At 36.7% G+C, this 11,463-nt stretch overlaps 1 protein-coding gene across 2 annotated transcripts in view; it reads right to left on the bottom strand.

Moving 5' to 3' along the window:
* Positions 1 to 3,788: 3,788 nt before the first annotated feature.
* FRRS1 (ferric chelate reductase 1) overlaps positions 3,789 to 11,463 on the bottom strand; it is a 59,052-nt gene continuing 51,377 nt past the window's right edge. For both annotated transcript variants that reach the window (XM_023739978.1, XM_004385713.2), the window contains 5 exons: positions 8,232 to 8,329; positions 7,927 to 7,985; positions 6,979 to 7,122; positions 5,789 to 5,850; positions 3,789 to 5,709 (listed from right to left, as the gene is read on the bottom strand). In XM_023739978.1, the coding sequence (XP_023595746.1) occupies positions 5,617 to 5,709; positions 5,789 to 5,850; positions 6,979 to 7,122; positions 7,927 to 7,985; positions 8,232 to 8,329 (456 nt within the window). In that variant the 3' untranslated portion in view covers positions 3,789 to 5,616. The remainder of the gene's footprint in view (positions 5,710 to 5,788; positions 5,851 to 6,978; positions 7,123 to 7,926; positions 7,986 to 8,231; positions 8,330 to 11,463) is intronic.

An 11,463-nucleotide genomic window follows, 5' to 3' on the forward strand; every position in this document is an offset into this window, starting at 1 on the left:
GTCAGAATAGGAGAAAATGGAATGTGTGGCTAATTGCCTCTAAGAACAACTGCCTCCTTCACCATGAAACCAGAAGAACTGCATGGTGCCCAGCTACCATTACTGAACATTTTGATCAAAGATTCCACAGAAGCATCCTGATCAAACAGGGGATAATGCAGAACAGAATTTCAAATTCTCACGGACTCTAGATTTTCTGGAGCCATGGAGGGTGGATGAACCCCTGAAACTATTGTCCTGAGATAATCTTTAAACCTTAAACCAAAAATATCCCCTGAAGTCTTCTTAAAACCAAACAATAGTTTAACTAGTAAAGAACATCTGCCTTGAGCATTATGCTCTTTTAAGAACTGTCTATGTGAGATCGAATTGACAACAGCAACTGGAAAGATTAGACAGGAAGCTGAGGGGACAGTGAGTTTACGCTAATGAGGGAGAACAATTTAGAAAAGGACAGTGAGAATGGTTGCATGACTCGAAGAATGTAATCAATGTCACTAAATTGGACATGTAGAAACTGTTGAATTGGTGTATGTTTTGCTGTGTATAGTCTCAACAACAACAAAATAAATAAAATTTAGGGAGAAAAAGTAGGGAGTTATGCTACCCCCTTTGGGGGCAGAGTATCTACGTAAATTATTTGGAATTATTCTGCACAGGAGATTGATTGATTATTTAAACCAGTGTGGACTCATGGATGTTTGATTTATACTTGAGTTGTAACCCAACACTATTTATTCTGTTGCTCAAATTGTTCCAGGTTTAGTCATTAGCAGCTCAGTTGATGCCCTTGATCCTTTGATATATCCCTATCAATGTTGTTTTTTCCTCTTGCATACTTTGTCACTATAAGATGCTACAGACTCATCTTTAGCCTGCCCTAGTCCTAAAATCAGTCATTTCTCCAAGGACAAACCAAGATCTGGGTGCTAGGTATGCTACTTAGTGTTCTTTTTAAAAATGGTTTTAGTCATTTTAAATATTTTATCTTTCCATATGAATTTTAGAATCAGTTTGTCAATCCCATCAAATAAGCCTGCTAGAATTTTGATTGGGGTTTAGTTTAATTTATAGATCAATTTGAGAGAATTGCTATCTTAACAATATTAAGTTTGACAATCCCTGGACATGGTATATCCCTCTGTTTATTGAAATCAACTTTAACTTCCCTCAGCAATATTTTGTAGTTTTTAATGTACAGATCTTGCACACCTTTCATTAAATATATTCCAAACGTTTAATAAACAATCTGTGTGTTTTTAAAATTTGTTTTGGTAGGAGTCATTGTTATGTTAAACTAAATGTCTTCGTATCTTCCGCAATGTTGCCAACAACGATGAGTAAAATCATAAGTTTTCTTCTTAAAAAAGGGATCCTCTACAAAATAAAGATAAGTATGTTTTTCAAAAACAAACAAAAAAGCAACTTCTAGAAAATTACGGCTAAGGTAGTATTCATAACTGAAGTTATTTTGATTTTTATTATTTTGTGGTCTTTGGAATTCAATCTGAAGGGCATAGGTAGCCTATAGCATAAGTTATCAAATAAATGAATCCAATCTATTTTAGTACTTATTTTTTTTTATCAAGATTTTAAAACTCCTCCAGATTGTGTTTTGTTGTTCCAGTGCTGGTTTGGCTCTAATGTGTGTTAAATGGTGCACACATTCCCCGTTCCATATCCTGTCCCCCTCCAGGATGCATGGGGAAAAGGAAGATGCAGTAGATGCCAACTAGGTGCACATGCTGCTTCTGGCTGACATTCTATTTATCTATGTACTCTGGGAAACGGAAAAACATAAAAAAGAACAAAGGTCCTTGTTCAAGATAATCTCAAGGAATATTAAAACAAAACAACTACAACTACTAAGAAAATTTAACAGAGTTGTAGGATGCAAAGTCAATACAGAAAGATGCATTTTATCTTTACATACTAACAAGCAAAAACTAGAAAATGAAATAAAAAACCAACTCCAATTTTAATGACATCAAAATGTGCAGATGACACAACTTTGCTTACTGAAAGCAAAGAGGACTTGAAGCACTTACTGATGAAGATCAAAGGCTACAACCTTCAGTATGGATTACACATAAAGAAAACAAAAATCTTCACAACTGGACCAATAAGCAACATCATGATAAATGGGGAAAGTATTGAAGTTGTCAAGGATTTCATTTTACCTGGATCCACAATCAATGGCCATGGAAGCAGCAGTCAAGAAACAAAACAATGCATTGCATTGGGCAAACCTGCTGCAAAAGACCTCTTAAAAGTGTTAAAAAGCAAAGATGTCACCTTGAGGACTAACGTGTGCCTGACCCAAGCCATGGTATTTTCAATTGTCTCATATGCATGCAAAAGCTGGACAACGAATAAGGAAGACCAAGGAAGAACTGATGTCTTTGAACTATGGTGTTGGAGAATACTGAATATACCATGGATTGCCAGAAGAACAAACAAATCTATCTTGGAAGAAGTACAGCCAGAATGCTCCTTAGAAGTGAAGACGAAGAGTAGGCATCTGCCAGTTTGTGGCTATCAACCACCAATAAAAAGAACCATAGTTTAGTTCTAATGAAAAGGTTTGGTCTATTAGGATTAAGTGACAAAAGGCTTCTTTGAACAACTCTCTGTGTCAATCAATGATATATCAAAATAGTACCCTCATTTATATAAAAAGACAAGAACAGGCAAATGTATAGAGATCAAAGTTTATTAGTGGTTACCAGGGGGAGGGAGGGGTAAAGGGGGGGGAGTTATTGCTTATGGAGCAATGAGTTTCAGTTTACGTTGATAGAAAAATCACATTGATTAACGGTAGGGTTGCACAGACACTTGATGTAATTGCTGTCAATAAGTTGTACACCTGTGAAAAGTTGAACTGGCAAAAGCTGTATGATAGATATATTTAAAAAAAAAAAAAAAGACCAGCTGCTGAGGCTGCTTATGTACAACCAAACACCTCATGGGATTTGGTTTCTAGGTTTGGAGGTTTAGGGTCAGGGTTTCATGGGACATCCCAGTTAATTGGCCTAATATTGTGTTTAGTGCTTCTGTTCTATCTCCTAGTTTGCTGTGTAGTGCCTGGGGTCTTAAAGCTCACAAGCAGCCATCCAAGGCACCACAACTGGGCAACTGGGCTCTATTCACCTGGAGCAACAGAGGAAGGAGAGTCAGGAATAGGAGGAAATGGAATGTGTGGCTAATTACCTCCATGAACAACTGCCTCCTTTGCCATGAGACCAGAAGAACTGGATGGTGCCTTGCTACCATTACTAAATGTTTTGATCAAAGATTCTATAGAAGGATCCTGATCAAAAGGGGGGAAATACAGAACAGAAAATTCACATGGACTCCAGGCTTTCTGGAGCTATGGAGGCTATAACTCTCAAAACTATTGTCCTGAGATAATCTTTAAACCTTAAACCAAAAATATCCCCTGATGTCTTCTTGAAACCAAACAATAGTTTAGCTTAACTAGCAAAGAATGTCTGCCTTGAGTATTGTGCTCTTTTAAGAACTATCTATATGGAATTAAACTGACCAATAGAAACTTGAAAGGTAAGATAGGAAACTTAGGGGGCAGTGAGTTTATGTTAATGGGGGAGGTACAATTCAGAAAAGGAAGGTGAGAATGGTTGCACAACTTAAAGAATGTAATCAATGTCAATGAATTGTACATGTAGAAATTATTGAATTGGTGTATGTTCTGCTGTGTATTCTCAAGAACAACAAAATAAAATTAATTATAAAAAAAGAGGGCAACAGACGAATCAGTGAAAAAGAAAAAGTTAAAATATCTTAGGCTTAGCACTGGAAATCCAGGAAGTTCACATATTTTGAAAACCAAACACATCAAGGATCATCTTTCCCTTAAAAGAATTTTTCCTTGTCAGACACAGAACATAATTTATTAAGAGAAATTTATTAACTTTTAAGTCCCTTTTTATGAAAAACTAGAAGAAAATGTTTTAGTGTACATTTAATTTGCTATACTAAGTGTTTTTTAAATAAAGACAAAAGGAAAATTTAGACAGTTGAGTAGAAAAACACTGGCACTTATGAACACAGAAAGGTCACATCTAAATCCTAAGCTTCTTATGATAAACACCTACAGAAGGAACAAAAACAAAAATTGCATATCATTTTATGCAGTAAAATATGTAGGATACATAGCTGAGACTATTATTTATACCAGACAGAATTTAGGTCCTTGCCCAAACAGAAACTATAACATAATTGGAAAGAACAATTAAGGAATAGTCAAGTATGACTCCCCAAATTTTTTTATTTTAAGAATGTCCGACTTTGCTGTTTCCTTTACCTAGTATAGTGATATTCATTTGTTACAAGGTCACAGGAATGTAAATGAAAATATTAAACAATTGTTATAAATAATTACAGTTAGAAAACACAAACAAACAATAAAAATGAAACCAGAAAAGAACAACTCTGGTCCCTAATTTCAGTTTCTACCCTGTAAACTCTGACCCAAAAAGAAAATCATGTAGAAATTTTTCAAATGGAGACAAAGAAGAATTGGTGGAAGTTAAGGGAATTTAAGAGAAATGCCATGAAGTTATCTAAGTACTAAAAATAAATCACAAGGAAACAGGAACAAAGCAGTTGTTACTTTGGTATCATAGCGCCACCCACTGGCTAGAAATCATCAGAGCAAATATGAGACCTGGCCATAAAATAAGTTACTGGAATAGAAAGGAAAATAACACTGATCACTCTGATTCATTAGAACATCAGGAACTGCTAACAAAGCAGAACCACCCACTTTATTTCTGTAAGAAAAAAGAGTAACTGTTAGATATGTTTACAAGGGTGGGTTTTACTAATTTTGAAATGCAAGTCTACAACCTCTGTATGCTATAGGGTTTAAATCTTATAATCAAGGCAATTAATAAATGAAATGTCATTTCAGGTCTGTGAATATATATAAAAAGAGTCTCTAAGCAGAAGATGAATACTTGCATTTCATTCCTAAGAAGTAAATTATAATATTTATAATATATTTAAAATGTTAATGAAATCCACAATGGTGTCTGCTCCACCTCCACCAAAGAAGTAACAATATACACAGAGCAAATGACGTGTCTAAAAAACTGGACTGAAAAATATGGTTTCTCATAAAGTCCTAAGAAAGGCCGTTTAGATAAACTAGTAAAAAAAAGTGTTTAAGTGTTTCTTTAAAGTACCACAGCACCTTTGTAGTCTAAAATGTATTTACCTTAATACAATCTCCTTTGCATCCTGATGACATATTTACTTGTTCTGTTTTCTAAATAGTTCTTGTTTATTTTCTTAAATGCTAATATTCTTAAAACACTTGGCATAGAAAATATTTGAGACTAACTTCTCCTCAAGCACAGCCTTCCCTTTAAGACCCAGAATTACACAGAAAGCCTTGACATCCATTTATAATCCAGAGAAACCTGTTGAATGCTGATCTCTACAGGCCAGACTTCACAATTCTTCCATAAACATGACCCTCATCTTCCAAGTGAGAATTCAAGAATATGCTCAAGGCAGTCGGTGCAAGCTTCAAGTTTCTTTAGCATGATGATAATTATCACCTGGTCTGCAAAATCCAAGTTCTTGGCCTGCTCATAGCTGGCTGATTGCAGATAAGAACATGATGAGAAAAGTCACATTTCCCCAGACATAAAGTGCTAACACGGCCTTTTTAAATGTATGACCCTGAAAGAAAAATTAAGACATGAAAGAAGCTACCACCATTAAGGTTTTTGTGTCAATAAATAAGAAAAGAGGGACTTACTTCTGCTTCAGCTGCAGTAAATGACTGAAGGATCTGAATTCTAGTATCATCCAATATTTCAACTGTCAAGAACAACATAAGTTTATCAAGGCCAGTGATATGCAGGTAAACTAACTATTCTCCCCTGGCCCACTCCCACCCCGAAAAAAAACACCTAATTTGTAACGTTTGCCAATTTCCAGGGTGTAAATTCTCCCACTATAGCTACTTTCAAGCTCCTGAATATTGTACACTTCCTGAATATTTATGGCTCTTACAGATTGGGACTAGCGAGCTCAGCACACACTTGTCAAGGGGAATATGCTCTCTTCTTCTAGTCAATAAACAACACATCAAAATCTTTGCATTCCACATTGTAAGTATACACGTATTTTGAACAGCAAGCTATAATTCACTGGTCATCAAAAGCCTCAAATCTGTAGCCCTATCAAAAACCAAAAATGGCAGGACAGGTATTTCCTATCCAGCCAGCCAGCTCCTGGGTTCACATGTACACTAGACCACAAAGAGCTTTTGTTTTTAGAAGGACACCTTCATCTACCATTTTGGAGACTGAAAACTAAATAGGAACAAGAGGACATTTAACCTAGAATCCAAGCTAATTAAAAAGGTCACCCATTCTCTACTAATCTCCCCACTCCTAATGGAGCTACAGGTATATTGGCCCTGCTTGGCACTAAGACCAAAACTGATCCTGCTCTTAGAGAGTATAGGCAAGGTAGGTTCTTCCAATCTAGCTAGCTAGCTAGTTACCTATGTATATGGCAACCTAAGTGATAGCCCACAGTAAGTTCGCCAAATAGGTAAAATATGCCTGCAGCTCTACCCTAGGTTGACTTGGGTATCTCCTCTTCTCCCATCTCAGGGTTCCCTCAGCTCCAGGCATTCAGGGTTCTCAGTGTGTCCTACTTCCAACTCAGACCAGCATGCAAAAAAAGAAGTACTTACAAAGAAGCCTTCTTCCCTAAAACCTTTTTCTTATACTTTACTCACAAATTTCAATATGAATGAATGTAAAGAATAAAGGTAGAAGCTTTCCACAATTACTACCACTGGTTGAGTAATCACAACAGAGATTTTTAGTGAGCTACTATGTAATATTCAACCATGTGTATCAGGAAACTATTTAATTATATTCCAATATATATACAAAAGTGATTCTATATAACATAGCTTTTCGAGCAGGTTACCTTTCCGAGTGAGTCGGTAAGCATGTATCTCCAGAACAATCTCAGTTCCAACATGCCAGGCTACAAATCCAATCATTGCATAGGTTTTCCACAGTTCAGGAAGGTTCAACCCCGGTAAATCCATTCCAAGGAACATTGCTGCCACTAAGTTTAATATATATATATATATATTTAAATATCCCACCAACAGAGAGGGGTGTGTGTGTGTATTATATCAAGAAAACATATCAAAAGAGTTTATTAAATGAATAAGATTCATATTTAAGACCAAGTACTTAATTTAGTCTTTTTCAATTATAAGACTATATAGGGTAAGATGGGAAATTATAATTATGACCAACTAATTGTTAAGAGAGGTACCTAGCCTTCCCAAAAAGTTTTCAATCTGCAATGGAGGAAGAGAGAAAAGTACAGGAACTACTGTTAATCATATCCTCCTGTCCAAGAAGAATCCCCACAGACTATAGAAATGTGAAGGTAGGAGCTGCCAGCTTAAGTATTTATTACATAAGGCATCCAAATGTATTGGATAATCATGCTTGACTTTGGAAAACCACCCAACCCTGGAAGGCATAAGCCCCATGGAAATGACAGAGGACATGGACCTGACAGCCCACCTCAATTCAACTAGCATACAATTTGCAATTTGAGCTACTCAAATGTTTGGCCATCAGTATAGCTTATTCTTCTGGAAAAAGCAAATGCTAAAAAGTCTTAAGAGGAGAGTTTTAAAGACATTTAAAAAACCTTAAACTGAAAACTGAAATAATGACTTAAATAGTTACCTCCAGAAATTACTTTCTGGATTTCAGTGTTTAAGGCTGATTTCTCCTCAACAACCAATTACCCCAATTACTAATACATCTAAAAATCATTTAAGCCAAATTACAACGTATAATATAAACATCTACCAATTATATATGAATAAGTGGCACTGTAATTACTTACCTGCTATTATTCTAGCAGCTGTTCCCATACTCCAATGAGTCCAGTTAAACATTTGCCTTCTACCAAAATAAAGAACCAGTCAGTATCCTTAAAAGTAACAGAATTACAATTAGCTCCCAAGAGAATAAAAAGCACTATTCCCCTTATTGCCTGTGAATTATATATCTGAAGTACATTTTAAAGTTATTTCAAAGAAAATAAAATTTGTCACTGAATTTTACAATTTTTTTCCACTAACTGAAAAGGGAGTTTGCCAACTAATGATATCCACAATAAGAACATTTATAAATAAGGGCTATACTTACCTTGGGTCGTGTATAGGTGGCCTAAAGGCTGCCAGAAGAGGCTGAAGAACTGCTAAAGCCATCACCACACAACCAAGGTATGGGTGATAACCTGCATGCTAAACAAAATTACATCATTTTATGGTCTCACTCTTTCCCATCAGTTTAAATCCTCAAGTTAAAAATAATACGGACATACAATTTTTAATGTTTTTCCATGGCTTTTAATAGACACCAATCACTAAGAGTCTACTTTGTATCAGGCATATACTTTACATGCATTATCACTAATCCTCACTACAGTGTTTGATGGTTGGTTATCAATATCCTAATTTTACAAATAAGAGAACTGAGGTTCAGAGATATCAAAGAACATGTCCAAGGCCATACAGTATGTAAATGTCATGGTGGAATCCATGTATACAATGCCGCCTCACCCCCACCAGGATGGTAGAAGACCATCAATACTAGGACAGACATTTGTAGCCCAAGTAAGACTAATTGCTATCCACATGTGGAGAGCAATCATCTCAATGTGTTGTAATTATTTGCTTCGATCTCTGTACTTCCCTGAGCTGCAGGTTCTCTATGGCTCCTTGTAACCCCAGTGCTTAACAAAGTCTTAGTCACTCAAGAAACATTTATTGATTAAGTGAATAACCTCTATAACCACTGTATTAAAATCTTATCTCCCCTGTTCAGAATGAAGATCTAACCCAAGAAAAGACACCAACACAGTATCACAACAGTTTCTGCTACACTTCTCTTTTAGTTATTTTGTATGCCTGCTCAAAACAGTGGACAGCTGGATTAGAGCACTTCGCACAATGATTTTACTTAAGAACTTAAGGGGAGGACTAAGAAGGCATTCTATCCTGTGACATGTTTAGATGGAGGAATATTATACCACAATCTGTTGTCACTAACTCCCATGCTCAGTGAGACTCTAGATCTGCAACCTAGAACAGGAACATAGTGGTTTCTAAGACATGGTAGGAAGCCTGTTGTTATGGACTGAACTGTGTCCCCCAAAAATATGTGTCAACCTGGCTAGGCCACTGTCACGGGTTGAACTGTGTCCTCCAAAAATATCTGTCAACTTAGCTAGTCCATGATTCCCAGTATTGTGTGACTGTCCACCATTTTGTCAAAAGATGTGATTTCCCTATGTGTTATAAATCCTACCTCTATGATGTTAATGAGGTGGGATTAGAGGCAGTTATGTTAATGAGGTAGGACTCAATCTATAAGATTAGATTGTGTTTTAAACCAATCTCTTTTGAGATAAAAAGAGAGAAGAGAGCAGAGAGACAGGGGGACCTCATACCACCAAGAAAGTAGTGCCAGGAGCAGAGCACATCCTTTGGACCCCAGTCCCTGCATGGAGAAGCTTCTAGACCAAAGGAAGATTGATGACAAGGACCTTCCTCCAGAGCCTACAGGGAGAGAAAGCCTTTCCCTGGAGCTGGCACCCTGAATTCAGACTTCTAGCCTGCTAGACTGCAAGAGAATAAATTTCTGTTTGTTAAAGCCATCCACTTGTGGTGTTTCTGTTATAGCAGCACTAGATAACTAAGATAGCCTTCATTCCCAGTATTGTGTGATGGTCCATCATTTTGTTATCTGATGTGATTTTCCCATGTGTTGTAAATCCTGCTTCTATGATGTTAATGAGGCAGGATTAGAGGCAGTTATGTTAATGAGGCAGGACTCAATCTACAAAATTAGGTTGTGTCTTAAGTCAATCTCTTTTGAGACATAAAAGAGAGAAGTGAGCAGAGAAACGTGAGGACCTCATACCACCAAGAAACAAAGAGTCAAGAGAATAGCACGTCCTTTGGACCCGGGGTCCCTGTGCTGAGAAGCTCCTCGACTGGGGAAGATTGATGACAAGGAACTTACCCCAGAGCCCACAGAGAGAGAAAGCCTTCCCCTAGAGCTGGCACCCTGAATTTGGACTTAGAGCCTCCTAGACTGCGAAAGAATAAGTTTTTCTTTGTCAAAGCCATGCACTTGTAGTATTTCTGTTACAACAGAACTAGATAACTAAGACTCCTGTGTAAACAGGAACTAAAGGGTGACAAAAGAGCACCGTAAAAGCACCTTCCAACTGCAGACTCAGTTATATACAGGTAAGATTATAACCTCTGGAAATGGAATATCCCTCTACCTAATAAAAAAACAATAATAGAAACGAAAACAAAACTCTTATCTGTGCTTAGTATGTGCCAGGAACTATTCTAAGTGCTTTAAGTTTATTAACTCTCAATCCTCACAGAAAGCCTATAAGGTAGATATTATGTTATCCCCATTTTAAAGATGAGTAAACCGAAAGGCAGAGAAGTTAAGCAACTTGCCCAAGGTGTCCCAGGTAATAAGTGATGATGTCAGGATTTGAACCCAAGTAGTCTGGCCTTTGAGTTATGCTTTAGCCTTTATACTTTTCTATTCATAAACTACAAAGACTTGTTGGTAAACTACAAAGTTTACAAGACAAGTGTTACTCTTGTCCCGAATACCTGAATAAGGTTCCGATGTCTTGATTCGTATCACGAAATCTTCATAATTTCCTTTAAAAAACAATAGGCTGACCAATACATAAACTACCTAAAAAGCAGGACGGAGGTGTCCTAGTAACATCTGTGACTCAAGATTCATCCATCTTAACCCTTACAGCACCAGCCCAACCTCTAAAATATTAAATTATGACATCAAATTCAGACAGGCAATAAAACTTTAAGGTATAATGGAAGCACAGGTCCTGACCTTAAGTATGATACTTATTCTTGATAACCTTAGTCATTCAATCAATAAATATTGACTAAGTGCCAGCAAAGATACAGAAGACATAAAGAGCACAATCAGCCAAACTGACCTCACAGAAATATATAGAAAACTCCATCCAACAGCCGCAAAGTACACATTCTTTTCCAATGCACATGGAACATTCTCCAGAACAGACCACATCATGGTCACAGAGCAATCCTCAACAAGATCCAAAACGTTGAGATAATAGAAAGTATCTTCTCTGACCACAACGCAATCAAGGTAGAAATTAACAACAGAAAGAGCAAGGGAAAAAAATCAATTACTTGGAAACCGAATAACACCCTGCTTACAAACCACTGGGTAATAGAAGAAATTGGATATGGAATAAAAAAAATTCGTAGAATCAAACAAGAATGAAAACACATCATACCAAAACCTTTGGGACACAGCAAAGGCAGTCCTCAGAGGACAATTTATAGCAATA

The sequence above is a fragment of the Trichechus manatus genome, unplaced genomic scaffold (assembly GCF_000243295.1).
Source record: "Trichechus manatus latirostris isolate Lorelei unplaced genomic scaffold, TriManLat1.0 scaffold00144, whole genome shotgun sequence".
Classification (NCBI taxonomy): Eukaryota; Metazoa; Chordata; class Mammalia; order Sirenia; family Trichechidae; genus Trichechus; species Trichechus manatus.